We start from the raw sequence: 22,109 nt of genomic DNA, 5'->3' as shown, positions 1-22,109 counted from the left end.
TCTGACTCTCGACAGACTGAAAACATTAGGATTCTTCAGTCTGGAAAGATAGAGGCTGAGGGGGGTATATAACTGAAGTTGTCAAAACCGCGGGAACCCAGAATCGTTCCTCCCAGACTCCTGTATCAGGAGGGGGTGGGGGAAGGGCCCCCATGGAAGCTGGAGAGCGATAAATGTCAAACGAACCACCGAACGTAACTCTAGCCAGCAAAGGGGAAAAGACGTGGAATGGTTTTCCTCGGGGGCTGCTCCAGCTGAAAATTCCGGTGAGCTTAAGAGGGATTTGGATAGAACGGGGAGCGGCGTGGCCTAGCGAAAAGCACGAGGCCCTGGAAGGACCTTTGACCTAATCCTGGCTCTGCAAGTCGCCTGCTGGGCAGGCAACCAATCAATCATTTATCCAGCCGTTACTGCGTGCAGAGCACTGTACTAAATGCTTGGGAGAGTACAATAGAGGTGGTAGGCATGTTCCCTGCTCACAGTGGACTTAAAATCTAGAGGGGGAGAGCAAGTCATTTCATGTCTCCGTGCCTCCGTTTCCTTATCTGTAAAATGGGGATTCAGTGCCTGTTTTCCTACTTAGGCTGCGTGCCCCATGGGGGACAGGGAGTGTGTCTGACCTAATCAACTGGTACCTCCCCCCCCCAGCCCTTTGAACAGTGCTTGACCACACTAAGCTCATCACCAAAACCACAGTAACGGTAATTACTAGGGTAAGCAGCGTGACTCGGTGGAAAGAGCCTGGGCTTGGGAGTCAGAGTTCATGGGTTCGAATCCCGGCTCTGCCACTTGTCAGCTGTGTGACTGTGGGCGAGTCACTTCTCTTCTCTGGGCCTCAGTTCCCTCATCTGTAAAATGGGGATTAACTGTGAGCCTCACGTGGGACTACCTCGTTCCCCTGTATCTACCCCAGCGCTCAGAACAGTGCTCTGCACATAGTAAGGGCTTAACAAATACCAACGTTATTAATAAGAGAATCGCAGTCCACAGCGGGTTACTAGAAGGACGGCTAGGGACTGTTAAAATGGCCATTCGTAGCTAGGGGAATGGATCTCCGGGCAGGAAGCCCTAAATATCATCTTCTAGTATCGCCGTGCCAAATTCCAGGCGGGCCGGAGCCTTATCTGGCCAGTAATGGTGGCGCCTGGTGATGTGGTGCGGACACTGTCAGCGTAGCGGGGTTTTGGGTGGTTGCAATTCAGATCTCTGGTACCACCCCCAGTCAGGAGCCCCCCAGCCAGTCCCCTGTGCTCACGCTATTTATGTGGACCCTGAAGACAAACCCGGTTTGGCACTGGGCCGACGTAAGCCAGCCTGTGTCTGCGCGTCGCGCTCTGGCCTAGCCGGGCCGCCCCGGCTGGCCGCCGTGGAACCGGCCCACTCCAAGGGCCCCGGCGGCACAGCGCAGACCTGCCCTACCTCCCGGACCGGAGCGTCCCGCTGGCCGGGCCGAGGGAGCCTCGCTGGCGTGCCCTGGCCAGGCTGGCCGCCACCCTGCGCGACTGGGAGTGGAGGGGGCCTCGGGCGGCCTGTGGTCAAACCCGAGGGGGCTCGTCGGCCCCAAGGCTAAGCAGACTCGCCCCGGCTGCTCCCGAGGCCTTGGGCCGGGACAGTTAGCCTCACCGGATACAGCCGGTTGCAAATCTGGGCCTCATTCATTCGTTCAGTAGTACTTATTGAGCGCTTACTATGTGCAGAGCACTGTACTCACTGCTTGGAATGGACACTTGGGCAACAGATAATCCCTGCCCGATGACGGGCTCACGGTCTAATCAGGACTCAGAGAAGCACTGTGGCCTAATGGATAGAACACGGGCCTCGGAGTCAGAAGGATATGGGTTCTAATCCTGCCTCTACCACTTGTCTGCTGTGTGACCTTGCGCAAGTCACTTCACTTCTCTGTGCCCCAGTCACCTCATCTGTAAAATGGGGATGAAGACTGTGAGCCTCATGTGGGACAGGGACTATGTCCAACCCAATTCACTCATATCTACCCCAGCGCTTAGTACAGTGCCTGGCACATAATAATAATAATGTTGGTATTTGTTAAGCGCTTACTATGTGCAGAGCACTGTTCTAAGTGCTGAGGTAGATACAGGGTAATCAGGTTGTCCCACTTGAGGCTCACAGTTAATCCCCATTTTACAGATGAGGAAACTGAGACACAGAGAAGTGAAGTGACCACAGTCACCCAGCTGACAAGTGGCAGAGCCAGGAGTTGAACTCATGACCTCTGACTCCGAAGCCCAGGCTCTTTCCACTGAGTCACGCTGCTTCCCTGCACTTAACAAATACCATAATTGTTATTATCATCATTAACTTCTCTGTCCCTCGGTTACCTCATCGGTAAAATGGGGATTAAGACTGTGAGCCTCATGTGGGTCAGGGACTACGTCCAACCCAATTTACTTGTATCTACCCCAGCGCTCACTACAGTGCCTGGCACATTCATTCATTCAATAGTATTTATTGAGCGCTTACTATGTGCAGAGCACTGTACTAAGAAAGCACTTTCTTAGTACATAGAAAGGCACATAGAAAGCACTTAACAAATACCACAATTATTAACTTCTCTGTGCCTCAGTTACCTCATCTGTAAAATGGGGATTAAGATTATGAGCCCCACCTGGGACTTGGACTTTGTCCAATCTGATTAGCTTGTATCCACCCCAGCGGTCAGTACAGTGCCTGATGTTTCGTAAGTGCGTAAATACTGTATATATATTACTGTATATATATATATATATATATATATTTAAAAAAAAAGGGCTGGGGCATCCTCAAGAGTCAAAGGCCATCTTGGCTTCTCCCCAGTGCTGGCTCTGAGAGAAAGCGGCAACTACCCATCCTCCTGCCCCTCTACTCTGCAGCCCCGGTGGGCAGACGGGAAGCCCCGGGCCTCGACGAAGCAGGCCGGAGGCCAGCCACGCAAGTGAGGAGCTGTGGGCCCCGAGGCAGAGGACAAGTAGGAATGAAAGGCCTCTCTCTCCCGGGCCGGGGCGGTCGGGCGGCTGGCTTTCAGCCATCTCTGGAGCCGCTGGGCTACAGTGGGCCCTCATCGTGTCATACCGTACCGCCCAGCTGGTCTTCGCGGCCACCGGGGTCGACCCCGGCCGGACTGAAACTGGGATCCTTCGCCAAACGCCTCGGGGATCGGGAACGTGAACACAGACGCCGGCCTGCGTGGGCGCACCCAGGTGTCTTCGTCCAAGCAACAGGATCCCGGAAGGATTGCCGGGGAGGAGATGGGCCGGCCCGGCAGGGTTTAGGGCCACGGGCAGGCGATCCCTCTCCAGGGAACCGTAGGTGCGATTCTGTGGGCCCCTGGGCCAAGCTACCTCCCTCGCCCCTAATTCAGCTAAGGGAGCAGGACCGGGCGTTCCACTCCAAACCAAACCAAAAACGCCTACCACGGGGGTGGCCCCTTGGATCCCAAGCCGCTCCGGGGCCAAACTGGCTGAAGCCAAAAGGAAAAGACAAAGGAAAAGAACGGGATGGGAGAAGGGGACGAACAAGAGCAGGAAAGGAGAACAGGTTCAAGAAACCTGCATGCCTTTCCCCCAGCGGGGAGGAAGCACGTGGAGTTTACCGGAGGAAGTCGGGGAACCCAAATTAACAGGTCCCAGAGGGATTGGGCTGGATCCGGGGGCAGTGGTCCTTGATGATTCGTCCATGGACTGGAAGGTAGGTTGGCAATGTGGGAGAAAGAATCGGGGTTGGGAGAGTAAACTCCCCCTCCCTTCCGCATCACCTCCGCTCGCTCCCTTTGCTCTTCCCCTCCCTCCCTCCCTGCCCCACGGCACTTATGTATATATTATTCTATTTATACTGATGCCTGCCTACTTGTTTTGATGTCTGTCTCCCCCGCTCTAGAATGTAAGCCCGTTGTGGGGAGGGATTGTCTCTGTTGCTGAATTGTACTTTCCAAGGGCTTAGAATAACGCTCCGCATGCGGTAAGTGCTCAATAAATACGACCGAATGAATGAAAGGTAAGAACAAAGGGGAGCGGAAAGGGTTTAGAGGGGAGGAGGCCGAGAGAGCAGAGGGCAGGGGACGTGTCTGTCAACTCTGTTGTATTCTCCCAGTGGCTCAGTACAGTGCTCTGCACACAGTAAGTGCTCGATAAACACGACTGAACACGATCGAACGAATGAACGGGGCCAAGCAGCAGGCTGACTCCAACTCGCCAGAAGAGACATTAAAGTTTGCTTTGGTGAGGTGGGACTCTCAATGAGAATGTGGGCCTGTTTGCCTAAGGCAGAGAGAGAGAGAGCAGGGGTGCGTAGGAGGGGGAGAATATAGGGCTGAACTGGCACCCGGCTGGGGTGTCTGTTGTTTATACAAGTCACAGCCCGATTTGTGCGCCTACTAGTTGTAGCTCTCTTTCCTCCTGATCCCGGTAGGTCTGCCCACTTGCCTCCACCACGATGTAAACGCCCTGAGACCGAGGCCTGGGCCATTGATTTTTATCGTTCTCTACTAAGTGTGGAGCCCGGTCCGGTAGCCATCCAATAAATACTGTCGAGTGGGCCTTTTTAAGGGAGTGTGTGTGTGTTTAGAGCCGGGGGGGTGGCGGGGAGAGGGGGAGGAGGAAAGAGTCACCTGTCGGCTTCGAGATGAAAGGAGGCGAGCGGGCAACGGTTCCGAGAGACTCTCGGACCCCGAGCCTGACACAACACAGTCCTCCTCCGTTGGGTTATAGAGCGGTTTTTACTGTATAGCACACGTTCTTCTGAATTGTACAGACGTCCATCGATCCTCACGGCGGATCTGGCTTTGAAGAGTCCCGCGTCTCGGAGGGCGGGGAGTCCGGCCCGGAGGCCCGGCGCCGCTGGCCGAGCCCGCTCTGACAACGGAGTCCGAGGAGCCGGGGGCCCCGGAGGCAGGGGGAGGGTGGGCACGAGGCTCAGGCCCCGGCAGAGGGCATGCACTGAAGCCTGGGGCCGGGCCGGGAGGCTGGGGCGGACACGGACACGCGGGGAGACACGGAGCCGAGCTGAGGGCGGGCTCGGACGGGTTTCATTAGTGAGTTAGAGCGGGCCGGGGCCGACGGGGCGGGGGAGGGGGGAGGCGGCAGCCGGCCTCCGGCCCTCACGCCCGTCGGGAGCCCGGCCGGCCCCAGGGGGAGCGAAGGGCGACGGACCGGGCGGGCGGTCAGGCTGGGGGCTCCCGGTCCTGCTTGGCCCCGACACATACAGAGCACAGACGTGGGGTGGGGAGGGGGCCTCAGGCCGCCGGGGCGGGGAGCGGGGCTGACCCCCGCCACACTGATGCCGGTGAGCCCGGCGGTCCCACCCACACTTGCACACGCGGACACGCACACGCGCGGATGTACACATCCATCCCCACCACACACGCACCTGCCCGCCCTCTCTCACACACGCTCTCTCTCTCTCTCTCTCTCCTCTGCCTGGAGCCCAAGGGGAGGACGGGGACACCGGAGGCCTCTCTCTCTCCCTCAGCCCCGGGGAAGGGGAGCCGACTCCGCCTTAGCCCCCTCATGCAGGGGAGCCCCGCCCCGACCATCCCGCCCCCCCCCCCCCCGGTAGGATCCCAGGCCCCTACCCCCGGGTTGGGGGGGCTGGGGCGGGGAGCGCTCGGGTGCCCCCGGCCCAGGCCCCCTCCCGGCCTCCGGGCGCCAGGCCGGGCCCGACCGGCAGCGCCGGGCCCCTTCCCGCCCCACGCTCCTCTCCCGGGCACACCCGAGTCCCTCAGACACGGCCGGGATCGGGAGGGGGGATGGAGGGAGGGGGAGGGCTCAGTGTGGACGCCGCCCCGTTCGCCGGGGCCGCTCAGGGAGTCTGGGCCCCCGCCCGTTTGGGCTTCAGGCTGCCCAACAGCGTCTGGACACCTTTGCGGACGGTGGAGCCCACGCGGCGGGCCACGGAGTCGGCGGGCGGGGCGGGAAGGCAGGAGCTCGAGGCCTGGGGGCGGGCGTCCAGGCACTTCTGATACCTCAGCTGGAGGGCGGGGGCGGGAAGAGGGAGCGAGGATCATCCTGAGGCCCGGAGTTGGGAGAAGGTGCCCGGCCCGCGCCACGCCCCCGAACGGCTCTCCCAGCCGCTCGGCTCACGGCGTCCCCCCGAGTTTAGTACAGCTTTGCCCTCCCTGCTCACCGCGGGGGTCCCCCAACTCCTCCCTTCCCTCTCCCCGAGACGACAGACACTCACCATGCAGGCGGCCTGCACCGCCTCGGACAAGCTGGCGGCGTTGGGCTCACACCAGAACATGTGACAGCAGAAGCTAGCCGGTCCGGCGGCCATGATGAAGGCGAAGGTGTGGACGTCCCGGCCCACGGCCAGAAAGGACAGAAATCGCACCCGGCACTCGGCCAGCACGGCCTCCGTCTGCGCGGGGAGAGACGCCGGGCACCGTTACGGCCTCCGGGCCCCTCTGCCCTGGCCACCCATCCCAGCCTCCCCTCCGTCCTCCCCAGGCTCCGCGGGCCCGAGCGCTCACTTGCTGGTGCAGGATGGTGAGGGTGGCGGGGGCCACGCTGACGTGACTCGGGGTCCACTGCTCCCGGCTGCTGGACGCCAGGACCACCTCCAGGGCCCCATTCACGACGTCCACCCCTGGAGGAGGGGAGGGAGGCCGCTGTGAAACTGGTGGGCGGAGGGAAGGGGACCGCGCCCCCGGGGAGCCAACGGGGAGGGAGAGGAGCACCCCTCCGGGGAACCGTTGTGGGGGAAGAGGACCACGTCACTGGCGAACCACTGTGGGGGACAGAGGAGCGCATCGCTGGGGAACCATGGTGGGGGGCAAGGGGAGAGAGAAGCACTCCGCTCGGGAGCCATTTTGGAAGGGCTGGGGGCGGAGAGGAGCACTCCACTGGGAAACTAGTGCCAGGGAGAGGCCCGTATCATTGGGAAACAACTGTGGGGGGTGGAGAGAGGCGCATGCTGCTGGGAAACCACTGGAGAAGTAGACCATCCCACTGGGGAACGACTGTGGGGGTGGAGAGAGGCACGTGTCACCGGGAAACCACTGGAGAAGGAGAGGCGCACGTCACTGGGGAACCGCAGGAGGGGAGAGGACCATGCCCAAACTGTGGTGACATGGGGAGAGGGGTGCGCCGCTGAGGAATTATTGGAGAGGGAGCAAGACGTCACCACGAGGCTACAGAGGAGTCGGGGAGCATACGACTGTGCACCACGATAGGGCGCGGGGAGCGGGAACAGGACGTGATGAGGATGTAGAAGTCAAGGGAAAGGGGCTCAGGGGACAGAGGGTGGGGAGCCTGACCCCGGGGAGGGGAGAAGGGGGGAAAGAAAAGCGGGCCTTAACGACCAGGGCTTAGTTCAGAGCATTCGGCCACCCAGCCGGCCCCAGGGTCTCCACCGCCCCCTTCTGAGTTGTTCCGCCCACCGAGCGAGTCTTGGGGGAGCAGGGAGGATGGAGGATCCAGTGCGGAGAACGGGGGGCCCGGTTCCGGGTCGGGCAGGGCACCGAGCAGCCGAGAGCGGGGTGAGAGACGTCTGGGCCCGGGGTGCCCGGAGTGCCCAGGGAGAGGGAAGGCAGCAGGAAAAGGAGGGGCCTGGAATCACATACCCACGGGTTTGGAGACAGGAACACTGCCCAAGTAATAGACCTGGAACTTCTGCACCATTTCGCTCTTCGGGGCTGGAAATTCCACTGGGTCGAGCAGTCGGGGGAGGGGAGGTAGATTAGGTCAGGTCCCAGATCTCACGTCCTCTCCCCTCCTCCCCGCCCCAGAATCAGACTGGTACCAGTCAGGGGGAGGGAGGCACTCTGGGGGGAGCGGCGGTGATCCCTTGGCCCGGCCCAATCCTAACCCCACCGAGAGAACTCTCCCACCCCTCAGAGCTCCGTCCTCCCGTCCCTCCCCTTATCGTCTCCGTTACAGGCCGGTACTCCCAATAGCCAGCCTCCTCTGTCGCAGCTAGGACCAGGGCGGCCAGCTTCCCCACCCCGCCCACGGGCACCCCCACAAGACAGTCACCCGTGCTCACCCTGGAAGGGGACGTCAACCAGCTTAGCGTGATCCAGGCTCAGCCCGTTGACCAGGGAGCGGCCACTACGACGCTCAGCCATGATCTGGGTGAGGGGGAAGGGGGTGGGGGGAGAAGGAACTCCGTCGTGGGACTATTCCTGCCTGGCCCCAACCCCGTCCCCAGGCTCCCCGGGTCCCTTCCTGCACCCCAAACTGAAGCCCGTCCCCAAGTCGCCCATCTTTCCCGGTTCAGACTGGCCCCTGAAGCCAGATCCGGAACCACTAGGCCACTAGGGAGGGAACGTCTGGGGTTGGGTTGTTATCATCGTCGTCGTCTGAGGTTGGGGAGCGGTAGGGAGCTGGGGTCCAGGGACCCGGGGCCCGGGGGGTCCCGGGGGCCGGCCGTGCCTTGGAGCAGATCTCGTGCAGGCTGGTGGCGATGTTCTTGGCAGGCGCCTCGCAGCGGAACACGTGGCATTTGAGCACCTGGGTCAGCCTGTCTCGAGCCACGTAGGCGAAATCCCTGCAGGAGCAGCGGGGGGCTGGTGAGCTGGGGCACCGGGGTGGGAAAGAGAGGTGGCGCACGGGGGTGGGTTGGAGAGAGGCCCCAGGGGGGATCGGGGTGGGGGCTGAGGCGTAAATGACAGGGGACAGAAGATGAGAGGGGTGGGGAAGACGGGGCAAGACAGGGCGAACGGGAGCAGGGAAGGGGCCAGTACCTCTCTCTAGGGTCCAGCAGCAAGAGACAGTCAGAGAATAGAATTAGGCCAGAAACCCCCTACCCCCAGCACCGGTCTCCCCACCTCAGGGCACTCAAGTCCCTCCCCCGGGGAGGTCCCAGGTCCGCTCCGGGGAGCGGCCGGGCACGGTCCCGCCCCATCCCGCCCCCGAGGCCGGTCCCGTCCCTTACCTGCCGCTGTCCCGCCCCACGCCCCACACCCGGATGCTGACGATGGGCTGGGAGTGCAGCAGCGTCCGTTCCCGCCGCTCCACCAGCTTCAGCGACTCGTCCTCCAGCTGCAGCAGCATGTCCTTCCCCTGCGGGGCGAAGGGGACGGGGGCGGGGGGGGGAGAGGGTCCAAGGCTCACGGCGGGCCCCCTCGCCTCCCCATCCCGGCCCCTCCTCCTCTTGCTCCACGCCCCTCCCGGCCCCCTCCCCTCCCCAACCACCGCAGAGCCAGGGCCGGGCGGGGCCTCACCTCTCCCCAGCAGCCGTGGGCAGGGCCCCGAGGGCCGGCGGGGTAGCACAGCTGGCGGATGCAGTTGTTGACGGCCACGCTGCTGCGCCCGGGCACCAGCTCCTCCTCCGTCATCTCCACCCAGCCCAGCGAGCGCACGGCGAACACCTGCGGGAAGACCAGAGGGGGCTGGGGCGGCCAGGAGCCCGCAGGGGGTGCCACTGGAGGAGGGGCGGGGCCCCGCCGGACAGGACCGGGGGCCCCGGAGCAGGGGAGGGGGGCGTCTGTGCCCCCGCCCCAGTGGAGAGAGCCCGGGACTGGACGAGCCCGGACTGGAAGTCGGGAGACCCGCCGGCCTACTGGGTGACCTGGGGCAAGTCGCTTAACCTCTCCGGACCTCGGCTTTCTCTTCTGCGAAACGGGGAGAAGAGATCGTGAGCCCCGTGTGGGACGAGGACGGTGTCCAGCCTCAGAACCGATGACCGGTCCCAGCGCTCGCGACAGTTCGTGCTCGTGTAACTCTCGTTATTTTAATTCTGATTATTCTTCTTATTTCCTTCCCCAGAGGACCCCGGCCTGGGGTCCCCCCGCCTCCCCCTTCTCCTCTCTAGGTCGGCGAACCTTGGCTCCAGGATTAGTGCTCAGAAGGGGCTTCTCCTCCTCCTCCTCCTCCTCCTCAGACAGCCCACAGCTGGAGAGAGACAGGGGGAAAGGCGACAGGGAGAGAGGCGGCAGAGGGGAGGAGACGGGGTGATTGGAGTGACAGAGGAGAGAGGCAGAGTGGAACGGGGGAGGCGGAATCAGCAGCGGGGCAAAGACGGAGAACGGGCCTGTCGACTCTGTTATATCGTACTCTCCCGGGCACTTAGAAGGGCGCCGTGCCCGCGCTAAGGGCTCAATAGATACCACTGACTGATGTGAGGGATCGAGGGGGAAGATGTGGGAGGCGGGGGGGGTGGGTCAGGAAGGGGAAATAATAAAGGCAGAGTTGGGGGAGACCGTGGAAAGAGACGGAGGAGGAGACGAGAGGATAGAGCAGGGGGAGTGAAGGCAGGCTCGGGGAGGACAAGAAATCGGAGCCGGGGGAGAGCCAGGACTTTCCTCACGCTCCCAGACCCCACCCCCGAGAAACTTCCGCCAAGGGCCCCTCTCCCCGTTGCCCGCCCAGCCCTCACCTGATATCCAGAGCCTGAAAACGCAAGGAAGAGTCCTCATCCTTCTGGTCCTGTTCCGGGGCTGGCTCCTCCCCCCGCACATCCTGGGGGTGGGCGGCGGGGAGGTGAGGGAGGGGGTCCAGAGTGACAAGGAAGGGGAGATGGCACAACGTCCCAGGGAGGGGACAGGAACCGTCCCGATTTCGGCTGGGTGCTAAGATGGGTCGGGCCTGGTGTCCAAGTGCTCCAGAACCTCCCCTCCTCCAGTGGTCTTCCCCTCCCGCTCCTCCTCCCCCTCACCCTTTTCCTCCACTTCCCCACCTCGTGCCCCGCCTCCACTCCCGGGGGGCCCCCTCCAGCCTCTCCCTTCCACACCCACCTTCCAAAATTCTCCATCTTCAAAGCCAGTGCAGTGGCCGAAGCCTGTCCAGGTGAGCTGCGGGGGCAGGGGGAGAGGTTACGTGAGGAAGCTGGACGGAGGGGAGGAGGGAAGGAGAAAGGGCGGGAGGGAGGGGCCGGGCAGCTCCCAAGAAGGGAAGGAACCTCAGGGCTCTGAATACGAGGCACAGGTACACGTGCATATACACACACACACACACACACCAACACAAATCCACCCTCCCCAAACAGATCCACATTCAAGCAAGGGGTTCCTTGGGATCGGGTGCCTGGGGACTGAGGCAGGGAGGAGAAGGCCATCTGTAGTCTCTGACCATACGTGATCAGAGAAGCAGTGTGGCCATTTGGGTGGAGCGAAGTCCTGGAAGTCAGAAAGACCTGGGTTCTAATCCCGCCTCCTCTACTTGGCGGCGGTGTGACCACGCGCAACTCAACTTCTCTGGGATTTGGTTCCCTCATCTGTAAAATGGGGATTTTAAGACTGTGAGCCCCATGTGGGACACTGACCGTGGCCAACCTCCTATCTACTCCAGTGCTTAGTACAGTGCTTGGTATATAGGAAGAACTTCACAAAAAACATTTAAAAACCTTCCCAAAAGAATCTTCAACATTCTGTGGCAGTTTGCAGCTGGGGTAAGGGAATATATATATATACACACACACATATATACATATACATATATATATATGTTTCTATAGATATATCTATATGTATGTGTGCTTGTCTGTATGTGTGCATGTGCAGAAAAAGGGAGAGAGCAGGATTGGGGCTCCCAGGTGGTCAGTGATGTGGAGGAGAGGCGAGGCTGGGTCGGGTCACCCCAGCCAGCTTCCCAATGTCAGCAGAAGGGGGACAAGGGGACAATTTGATGTGTCGAGAAATTCCTGGTTCACCTGGCGAGGCCGGGCAAGCCCTGGGAGGAAGGGAATGGAAGGGAAGGGGAACCCGGTGACTCCGATCCAGCCCTGGGGATCCGTGGATCTGGAGGCGGAACGGGTCCTGTAGGGGCGGGGATAGGGTGGACCCCCCCCGGGCGGAGGGGCAGCCGTCAGAGGTCACGGGCCCGGGGTTTACCTGAGGCTCCTCGGTGGGACTGTCGCCCGTGGAGGCGGGCCCCTGGCGGGGCGGTCCTCGGCCCTGGGGCCCCCGGCCCTGGCCAGGAGCGGCAGGTGGCTGCCACTGGGTGGTCCCCGTTGGGATGTGCCAGTAATAGGTCCCTGAAGTGTCCTGGACCCTCATCCATCCGGCGGGCAGATCCGAATCCGTTTCGAAAGAATTGCGGTTCCAGAACGAGTCTGACAAAGATAAAGCGGGGAGGTGGGGGAGGGGTTCGGGGCCCCCAGATGGGACCGTCCTAGGTAGCCCCTCGCTCCCCCCAATCCTCAGACGGAAAAATAGAGGATTACCCAATATAAGACCCTCTCCCCGTCTTCCAACATAAAACGCAAAGATCCCAGGCCCCGCGAGCACCAGGCCAGGCAAGGGGGTGGGGGTGGGGGTGGCACGGGGCCAGCTAGACACTTCCCCTCCCGCCCCCCAACCCTGACAGAGGGGAGACCAACCGAGCTTGGGAAGGGCAGCTCGGCCCGGGGTGGGAGACGCTGGATCCGGAAGGAGGTGGGGGGCAGGGGCAGAGTCGGGTCCAACCTTCCACCGACCTGCCTTCCCCGGTCCCCCGCGAACACTTCCCCGGGAAAATCAGTGTGACCCCTGGACCCCTCACAGGCCCGGATCCACACCCGTGCAGCCGGCCACTCACACACCGCCGTTCCCAGCCCAGGTTAAAGCCCAATCACACACTCCCGGGGTGCATCGAGGAAGGAATGAGAGAAGGTGGCCCCGTTTTCCACAGCCAAGTGCTTATAGTACAGTGCTCTGCACATAGTACGCGCTCAATAAATACTACTGAATGAACCCCGAGCCTCTGCGACTCGAGCTCCGGTAGTGTCTTCTCCCCAGGTTCCTGCCGAGGCACCCGCGGACCCGCCCCCTCGCCCCCCACTGCCCTCCCGCCCCCAGCTTTGGCCAAACCCCCAAGCACAGCCCTCCTGTGGAGCCCCCGCCACACCAGACCCCTACCCGGACCACCGTCTGGCAGGATGATAGCCAGGAAGAAGTCCCCGGAGAACACGGTACCCGCCCCTCCCGCGGCAACCCCAGAGCCGGCCCGGGAGACGGAAAGCCGGCCCGCCCCTCGGCCTCCCCTACGGGCCCGACGGGAGCCCGGCCGGATCCCCGCTCCTCCCTGCCTCCGGCCTCACAGGCTGGTTTGCCAGCAGGGACTCTGGGCCTTTGTGCCCAACAGAACGGCCTCCCCGCCACTCCTCCTTCCCCGTGCCCCCTCTCCACCGCCGAGCCGCCATCTGCCAGCCGCACCGTCACCCTCCCCGCCGAGCCCGGGGCTCAGAAAGGCCAGCGGTGGACTCGGGCCGTGCCGGGGAGGGAGATGCGGGGGGTGGGGGTGGTGAGGCAGGAGGGATTCCCGCTACCCTGAGGCCTTCGATGCTGGGGCGCTGGGGCGGGGGGCAGCCGGCACCCTTCCCTCTCTTCCCCCCGGCTCCCCCGCCTCAGCCCGGGACTCTGGGCCGGCGACTCATGTCTCCTGGCTTCCGGCCCCCTGCGTCGTTCGCGGCTCCCAGCAGGGACACACCCACCCTGGGAGCTGGGGAGGCCCACCCACCCGGCCTAGGCAGCTCAGGTGGCCCCAACCCGCCACCGTGGGTGTGCCGCTCCCAGAGCCCAGGTCCCCAGATCGTCGCAGGTGGCGAGAGACGGAGGGGGAAGCGAGGGCTGGACTGGCTGGAGCCGGGGGGAGGGGGTGGATGGGCAAAGGGTGTGAACCAGAGCGCGGTCCCGGCCCGCTCCGAGTCGGGGCGGGACCGGGGCTAGGCCCCACCGGGGCCGTCCCCGGGCCGCCCGCACTCACCTGCCACAGCCGGGCGGGCACGGGGATGCGCGTCTCCTCGGCAACGGTGGCTGCAGGACCGGCTGGGGATGGGGGAGGGGGCGGGGAGGGGGGACAGAGAGCGGGGACCAGCCGGTGACGTGGCTCCGGTTGCCAGGGAAACCGGAAATCCCGGCCCGGGGGCCCGGCAGGTAGGCGGAGGCGGCGGGGCGGTGTGGGCTCTCGGCTGGCGGCGGGAAGGGAGGGAGTCGGTCGAGGGAGGCAGGAGCTGGCGATGGCAGCGGCGGCCCTGGGGCCCGGGGTTGCCAGGCAACCCCACGGGCGTCGTGCAGCGCGGAGGTGGGGCCGCTGCGGCCGGGAGGAGGGAGGAGGAGGACCGCGACCCAGACTCCGAGAAGGACGGCCGGACGGGTGGAGTCCGCGCCCCCCACCCCCCGGCCTCTCAGGGTGCAGGCACGGAAGCATCCGGGGTGGGGTCGGGGGGGGGGGGAAGGGGCGTTTGGAATGGGGGGGCCAGCCGTCCATCCCTGGCTCCCTCTCCCTCCTGCGTCGTCTATGCACTTGGATCTGTGACCTCTGGACATCCGATAGTCGTCCCCACCCCCAACCCCACTGCACTTAAGTCCACATCTTTAAATTATATATTATACGTTACTAATTTATTTATATTATTGTCCGTCTCCCCCCCAAGACATTATGGGCAGGGAACACGTCGGCTAAATCCGTCGCGCTGTACTCTCCCAAGTGCTCGGGACGGTGCTCGGCACGTAGTAAGTGCTCATTAACTACCACTGATGGATTGATTGATTGAGAAGGGGGATTGGGAAGGGGAACCGGCAGTCGAGGGGCCCTGATGATTCCTGCATCGCTGAATCAGGGGTCCCCTCACACCAGTCCTCCCTCCCCAGGGACCCCACCAGCCTGCAGAGGGGAAGCCCTCTGCTCCGGGGTCAAACTGGGGCCCCCCCCAGCGACCTCACCCCTTCCCGGCAGGGTCTTCGGCTCCACCAGCCCCCTGAGTTCAGGCTGAATTTTCCAGACTTCCGGGGTCCCATTCACGCGTCCGGCCCGAACCCCCGGCTGCGACCCCGCCACTACGGTCTGGCTCCGAGCCTGCGGGTCTGAGGCTCTGAGGCCAGTAGCGGAACGAACCCCATTAAGTTGAGGGGGGCCGAGGTCACCCCCGGCCTCCCCTCAGCCCTCTGTTTCGGCCCGGGCCGAGGGGGCGACGGGGCGGGGGACGGCCAAGTGACAGGCCAGGACAGAGGGTCCCGGTCGGGACCGAGAGTCTGGCGGGGCTGGGCTGGGCCTCCATCTCCGTGCGGGCAAGAGTCCGGGGTCTCCTGCCCCAGAAGGGGCCCGGCAGCCTACTTTCAGCACCCACAAGGAGGCCTCTGCCCTTCTCCCCTCTTCTTGGACCACCGTCCACTGCCAACCCACCACCGTCAGCCGGCTCGCTCCTCCTCACCGCGCTCCCCCAAGCTCCGGGCCCTCCTGTCTCCCCGTCCGCCGAGGTCCGGCCCCGCCCGCCATCGCGCCAGAATCGTGGCGGGGCGGGACCTCTCCCCCGCCCCCGCCACCTGCCCGGCACCGGCAATCCCAAAGGCATCGTCTTCAAACCCGAAAGAGGATGCGTACAAACAACATCTGTCCCGTGTGTGCGTCGTGTATGCACGCACACGCAAAGAGCCAGAAGAGAAAAATAAAGAGGCGCAGATTGGAGGAAAGGCATATTCAGCCACTACAAAAACTCTACCTACTGACCGACCAACTCTAAGACACCCTCAGAAATCCTCACTTTGTCACTCACACACCCAAACACACACACACCCTGACTGTAACAGTAGTCCTCCATCAATCAGTGGTATTGCCTGACGGGCTGGTGAGAGAGTCCGGGCTAAGTCCTGGAAGGAACCGAGCAGGAACCCTTAAAGGAAATGAAAATCGAATGAAGACTGGGCCGTAGTCTACCGTCCTCGATGCAGGATGGAGAAGGGGTGGGCGAAAGATGAGGGGCCCCCCCCCCCCCCGGCTCCCGTCTCGACGGTGGGGAGACCCGGAGCCCACGGGAGCCGAAAGAGGCGGGAGGCCCGAGGGCCGCGGTGGAGGCCGCGGTTTCCCCGCGGCCCGGGCTCGGTGCCGGACCCGCTGGCCGTCCGTGTGCGGGTCCCGCGGGCTCGGGTCTCCGTCCCAGCTCCGCTCCTGGGAGAGGCGGGAAAAGCGGCAGTCTTCCCTCTCCCTGGCTTTGAGCCCATTCCTGGGTCCCACAGCGGGCGGAAAATGGGGATTCAGACCGGGAGCCTCACGTGGGACAACCTCATCAACCCTGTACCTACCCCAGCGCTTAGAACAGCGCTCGGCACCCAGTAAGCGCTTAACGAATACCAACATCATTACTGAGAAGCAGCGTGGCTTCAGTGGAAGGAACCCGGGCTTGGGAGTCAGAGGTCGTGGGTTCTAATCCCGGCTCCGCCGCTTGTCGGCTGTGTGACCCTGGGCACGTCACTTAACTTCTCGGTGCCTCAGTTACCTCATCTGTCAAATGGGGATGAAGACCGTGAGCCCTACGTGGGACAACCTGATGACCTTGTCTCTACCCCAGTGCTTCGAACAGTGCTTGGCACATAGTAGGTGCTTAGGAAATACCAACATTATTATTATATTATTATTATTATTATTAAGAAGGGGACTGTAAGCTCCCCTCTAGACTCACTGTGGGCAGGGAATGTATCTGTCATACAGTTATATATCTGTCATACAGTTATATTGTACATATACATTGTGCATATATGTATATACTGTACTCTCCCAAGAGCTTACTACAGTGCTCTGCACATAGGAAGCACTCAGTAAATACGACTGACTGATTGAACGAGGCCGTAGAGGGGGCCACCGCTGTTCTGGGCTTGTAGCCCAAGACCCGATGAACCAACATAATAATAATAATAATGTTGGTATTTGTTAAGCGCTTACTATGTGCAGAGCACTGTTCTAAGCGCCGGGGGAGATACAGGGTAATCAGGTTGTCCCCCGTGAGGCTCCCAGTCTTCATCCCCATTTTACAGATGAGGTCACTGAGGCACAGCGAAGTGAAGTGACTCGCCCACAGTCACACAGCTGACGAGCGGCGGAGCGGGGATTCGAACCCGTGATCTCTGACTCCCAAGCCCGGGCTCCTTCCACTGAGCCACGCTGCTTCTGAACATCCACCCATCTGAGGCTCACCCGTCTCCCTGTGCCTAGCGGCCATTCCGTGGAAGCCCAGAGGCCCTCCGTGGGTCCCGGGGGACCCCCGCCCCAGCCCGCACCCACCCAGACCCGATTCGGTCCCCCAGAAGCAGCCCACGCGGGGCTCCCCGAGCCACCCGCCGCCCAACTCTCCCTTCCAGGGTGGCCTCGGCCCAGAGGACACGAGCGTGTACACGAGCCCGCGAAGACACACGCATCCGTACTGATACGCAACTAGCCATCCACCCACAGCCCTCCCCAAAAATACATGTGTGCACGGATACCCTGTAGCACGCCTACCTACACTCGCACCCACAGCTCACCGTCTTGTCTTATGCTGTCGCGTCGCCTCCGACCCATAACGACTCCGTGGACACGTCCCTCCCAGGATGCCCCACCTCCATCTGCAATCGTTCTGGTAGTTTATCGACAGAAACAGCGTGGCTCAGCGGAGAGGGCAGGGGCTTGGGAGTCGGAGGATGTGGGTTCTAATCCCGGCTCCGCCACCGGTCTGCGGGGTGACCTCGGGCGAGCCACTTAACTGCTCTGTGCCTCCGTTTCCTCATCTGCAAAGGGGGCGTTAAGACCGTGAGCCCCACGGGGGACAACCTGATTACCTTGTATCTACCCCAGCACTTAGAACAGCGCTTGGCACACAGTAGGCGCTTTAACACCATAATTATGACTATTATTAATAGGGTTTTTTGGGTAAAATTACGGAAGTGGTATACCACTGCCTTCTTCCACACGGTCAACTTGAGCCTCCGTCCTCGACTCTCTCCCACGCCGCTGCTGCCCAGCCCGCGGCTCACTGTACACCACCCCAGTGGCCAACGTTGGACCACGAACCCTCGGATAGGAACATCTACACTACTGTCTCCTCCCCTACGCCTCCAGCCCCCTGACCCCACTCTTCTGGGGCCCCCATCCCTCATTTCCTCCCGGAATGGGATAGGGAGGATATTCTGCCCTGTCCAAACCCACTGGATCCGGTCTCTTCCAGGCCAGCGGCAGGGGGAGAGGGTGGGATCGTACGTATCTGGGGCGTGGGAGAGGGAAGGCAGGGGAACCACGAGACCGGGACCCGAAAACACAGAACCGAAGCACGAGAGGGCCCGGCCCCGGTCATCTTCCCAGGTTTCAGGGCATCCGGCCAGGCCCGACGGATTCCCCCCGAGGCCACCCGGACCCTGGGGTGCGCGTTTCCAGATACCCTGCCCTCCACGCGACAGCCGGTCAGCCGTTCCGAGGAGCCCCGCCGACCTCCCCGGCCCCCGACCCCGTGTACCTGTGTCGTCGGGAGAGCTGCCGGAGGGGCTGCCCTGGGACAGCGTGGCCCAGCTGGAGTCGTCGTCACTGGCCGCGCTGTTCCTCATGCCAAACAGGAGGCTGGCGCTCCGGCCGTGCTCTCGCGGCCCGTCCCGCCCACGCTCCGGGGGCTCTTCCCGGCCGTGCCAGGATGAGGTGTCCTCCTCCTCCTCCTCGTCCTCCTCCTCCTCGTCCTCATCTTCCTCCCCGCCTTCCTCCCCAGCGGCCTTCTCCTCCTCGTCGTCGCGGTGGAGCCGGCCGGGCCGGCGCAGCTGGGGGCCGGGAGGCCTCAGGTCGATGAGCAGGCCGGGCCCCGGGTGCTCGCGGTTGGCGGCGTTGAGCTCCAGCTCGGAATAGAGGTGCAGGAGGCCCTTGGCCGCTGAAGCGGCGGACCCGGGGGCGTTGGGCTCGTGGGAGCCCGTCCCCCCGGCCGTCGTCTCCACGGCCGCCGTCTCCCCCGCCGTCTCCACGGCCGCGGTCTCCACGGCCGCCGTCACGTTGCGGTTCTGATCCTGCTGCACGCTGGCGGCCCGGCGCAGCTGGTTCTGCCCGTCTTTCACCCACTTGGCGTTGGTGGGGTCCCGCTCCGCCTCCCCCGGCCCCATGGTGCCATGCAGGTGGGCGGCGGGCACGTAGGCCTGCCGGCCCCGGGGTCCCGCGGGGACCGGGGCGCGGGAGACGGGGTGGACGCCCTGGAGCTTGGCGTTGAGCAGCTGGTTGTGAGCGGCCTGGAGGGGCCGGGACAGGGGCGAGCTCAGGCGGCTGTTGTCATTCACCAGGTCCGGCTGGCAGCTCGGGGACGCGGACACGGACACGGCCATGGCCCCGGAGGCTCCTGGGAACTGGCGGGGCGGGCGAAGAAGAGAGGGGACTTGAGGCAGGGCATTTCCCCAGAGGTCTTCCCCCTCCCGATCCGGCCCCTGCCCTACGCTAGTCCCCCAGGCCTCTTGTGTCCCCAGCCGAGGAAGGGTCTCCTCGGCGCCCCCGTGGCTCCCCCTGCTTCCCGCTCACTGGATCCTAGACGCTCCCGGGGTGCAGCTAGGTGCAGAAGGCAGCACCTGGAGAAGGTGGAGGGTGGAGGTCACCCTCGGGACGCCACCAGGCACAGTCCCCCCGAGGGCCCGGAAGACCCCGAGTCAGGCTCCGCTCTGAGGGACGGAGCTGAATGGAAGCCCGTCCCCCACCACCCACCTCGACGCCACAGACTGGGCCAATCACAGTCACTGGTTTGGCCTCGCGCTTCCGTCTCCCACCCTCCCCATCCCCGTTGGCCAGCTCCATTTGGTGCCATGCCCTGACACTCTCCACACGCACCCAGGGGCCCTCCCCGGGTCCCGGGAGCCCCTGGCAGCTCCAGGCGGCCGGGCCCGGCACAAGGCAGCCTTTGTCCCGGGAAGGAGAGGCGAAAGGACGAGAGGAGTGGGGGGATGAAGAGAGGAGCGAGTAAAGGAGCTGCCTGAGAACAAGGCTAGCCCTCCCATCCCCTCAGTCCCATGGCTTCACCACGAATCCTGGCTCCTCTCTGGTCCCTGCCCAAAATCTTTCCCTCCTCCCCTCGCGGCCCCTGGGAACTTCCCCTAATAATAATCAGAATAACCGGGATAACCGGTAACCACTTACTAGGAGCCAAACACCGTTTTAAGCTCTGGAGAAGACAGAATAACAGAAACTGGAATTTAAGGTGCTCATTATGTGCTGGGCAATGTATTAAGAGCTGAGGTGGTTACAAGCAAATCAGGTTGGACACACTCCCTGGCCCACATGGGGCTCCCAGCCAAGGTTCCTGAGGCACAGAAAGGTTAAGTGAATTGCCCAAGGTCACACAGCAGATAAGTGGCGGAGCCGGAATTGGAACCTAAGTCCTTCTGACTCCCAGATCTGTGCTCTATCCACTAGGCCATGCTGCTTCTAAGGCCCGGTCCCTGTCCCACAAGGGGCTCACAGTCTAAGGGGAAGGAATGACAAGGATTTTACAGACGAGGAAACCAAGGCACAGACAGATTAGATGATATGCCCAAGGTCCCACTGCAGGCAAGTGTCGGAGCTGGGATTAGAAGCCAGGTTTCCCGGCTCTCTATCCCGGACTGCCCTCCCAGGAGGGAAGCAGGCCAGGGAAGAGAGAACCCCCACCCCTCAAACACACTCCTCTGCCAGCCCGGCTTCTCAACTCCGCCCCTAATTATCTTGGGGACCCCTCGGGGAGTGGTGAGGTTTGGAAAAAGAGCGAGACCCTCAACTCCTACCTACCCCAGCTCTCTGGGCGGGGGGCCAGCTGGGACTTCCAAAGGTCAGGCTGAGTCCAGAGGTCCCACCCCCCTCCCTGCCCAGGTCACCCCCTGTGACCGCCTCCTACTCGTTGGGGAGTGGGGCATCCTATACGCAAGCCCAACTTGACTCGCTGAACCATGATGTCCTTTGCGAAGGAGATGCACAGTCGAGCACGTCTACGATTAAAACTGTGCACCCACAGGGACTGTGCCCAACCTGATTAACCTGTGCCAAGCACAACCCAATGCTTGGTACGGTGGCTGGCACACAGTAAGTGCTTAACAAATATCATAACGATAACAATGACGTGTTAAGCGCTTAGCAGGGGCCAAACTATGCTGAGCAGAAAGATAATCAGTTAATCGCCAGTCCTTTTCCCACATGGGGCTCACAGTCCAAGGGAGAACTGGTATTTTATGAGTCACCTTACCTATCTCTCCCACTGATCACCTTACCCGTGTCTCCCACTGAGAGCCCTGGGTTCTGACCCGCTCTCCACTGATGCTACAAACCAGTCGAGGAGGATGGAAATGGAGAGAGAGGGAGGGAGAGGAGGAAGGGTGTGCCGAGGGGCGGCCTTCAGGCTTCCGGGACTCTGGGGGGCTCCTCTTCCCATCCCACGCTGAAGGTAAAACCAAGGAGGAGAGGGGAAGAGGAGCGAGGGGGAGGCAAGACGGTCTGGCCCTGCAGCCGGAGTGGGGGTGGCTGGACACCGGAAAGAACTTCCCGACCGGTGGGAGTCGGGGCGGGGAGTGGGAGGCGGAGAAAGGACGGGCATGGATTCAATGACCGGCGAGGTTCTCAGCTCGGGAAATTGGGATTCTATGTCAGGAAGACTCCACAGCCCACTCCCAGCTGGCGGGGGGAGGGTCTTCACCTCCTCCTCCTCCTCCCTCCTGGGCGGCCCATCCCTTCCCTGGACCTCGACCCATCTGTCAAGTCCCTCGTCTCGTCCCCAACCGGTCCCTGGATCCCCGTCCCCACTGCGGCCAGGGAGAGGTCCGCCCCCACTCTTGGTCCAGGGATGCTTCCACTCCTGGGAGAGGGCTGCCCCCACTCCTGGTCGAGGGATGCCCCCACTCCTAGAAGAGGGATGCTCCCACTCCTGGTCCACAGGGATGTCCCCACTCCCGGGGGAGGGATGCCGCAGCTCCTGGTCCAGGGATGCTCCTAGAAGAGGGATGCTCCCACTCCTGGGGGCGGGTTGCTGCCACTCCTCGGGGAGGGATGCCCCTACTCCCGGTCCAGGGATGCTCCCACTCCCGATCCAGGGATGCCCCCGCTCCTGGGGGAGGGCTGCTCCCACTCCTGGCCCAGAGCCCGGCCCAGAGCCCGGTCCAGCGTGGCGCACACCTAACCTAGGGCCCAGGAAGGCTGTGCTGCTGGGCCATTGTGCGCCCAGAAGGCCCCGGATGAAGGCTGGGGCCGGAGAGGGAAGAGGGGCAGGGAAGGCAGAGGGAAGCAGGCTGGGGAGGGGGGATGCCCGGGGTGGGGAGGGAGAAAGGGGGATGGTGGAGGAGGCGGAAGGAGCACGAGAAGCCCCTCCTGGGGGGCGCCCGGTGGCCGCTACCTGCGAGGCGCTGGCCGCCGAGCTCCGCTGCGCTCCGGTCCTGGCGCCGCTCGGCCCCGACCCGGCCCGCTCTCTAGGGCGCCTGCGCGGGGGCGCGGGGACGCGCGCTCCCCGGACCCGGCGCCCTCTGCGCCTGCGCCCCG

General features: G+C 63.0%; 1 protein-coding gene across 3 annotated transcripts; it reads right to left on the bottom strand.

Annotated features, from left to right (window-relative positions):
* Nucleotides 1-4,692: 4,692 nt before the first annotated feature.
* Nucleotides 4,693-22,062, bottom strand: APBB1 (amyloid beta precursor protein binding family B member 1). 3 transcript variants are annotated; one of them, XM_029057945.2, is made up of 15 exons: nucleotides 21,967-22,062; nucleotides 18,109-18,970; nucleotides 11,762-11,982; nucleotides 10,667-10,723; nucleotides 10,309-10,391; nucleotides 9,755-9,824; nucleotides 9,155-9,301; nucleotides 8,866-8,993; nucleotides 8,675-8,680; nucleotides 8,364-8,478; nucleotides 7,975-8,059; nucleotides 7,553-7,636; nucleotides 6,461-6,576; nucleotides 6,172-6,348; nucleotides 4,693-5,961 (listed from the first exon to the last, which is right to left on the bottom strand). In XM_029057945.2, the coding sequence occupies exons 2-15, from the start codon at nucleotides 18,947-18,949 to the stop codon at nucleotides 5,794-5,796; spliced, it is 2,298 nt and encodes a 765-aa protein (XP_028913778.1). In that variant the 5' UTR covers nucleotides 18,950-18,970; nucleotides 21,967-22,062; the 3' UTR covers nucleotides 4,693-5,793. The 3 variants fall into 3 exon arrangements, with proteins under 3 accessions (XP_028913778.1, XP_028913779.1, XP_028913780.1); XM_029057946.2 differs by lacking the exon at nucleotides 8,675-8,680; XM_029057947.1 differs by lacking the exons at nucleotides 18,109-18,970; nucleotides 21,967-22,062 and adding an exon at nucleotides 13,614-13,681.
* Between the last annotated feature and the right edge of the window lie 47 nt (nucleotides 22,063-22,109).

This window comes from Ornithorhynchus anatinus, chromosome 2, assembly GCF_004115215.2.
Source record: "Ornithorhynchus anatinus isolate Pmale09 chromosome 2, mOrnAna1.pri.v4, whole genome shotgun sequence".
In the NCBI taxonomy this organism is placed as follows: domain Eukaryota; kingdom Metazoa; phylum Chordata; class Mammalia; order Monotremata; family Ornithorhynchidae; genus Ornithorhynchus; species Ornithorhynchus anatinus.
Note: the sequence above shows the minus strand (reverse complement) of the source record. Positions and strands in the feature narration are given on the sequence as shown.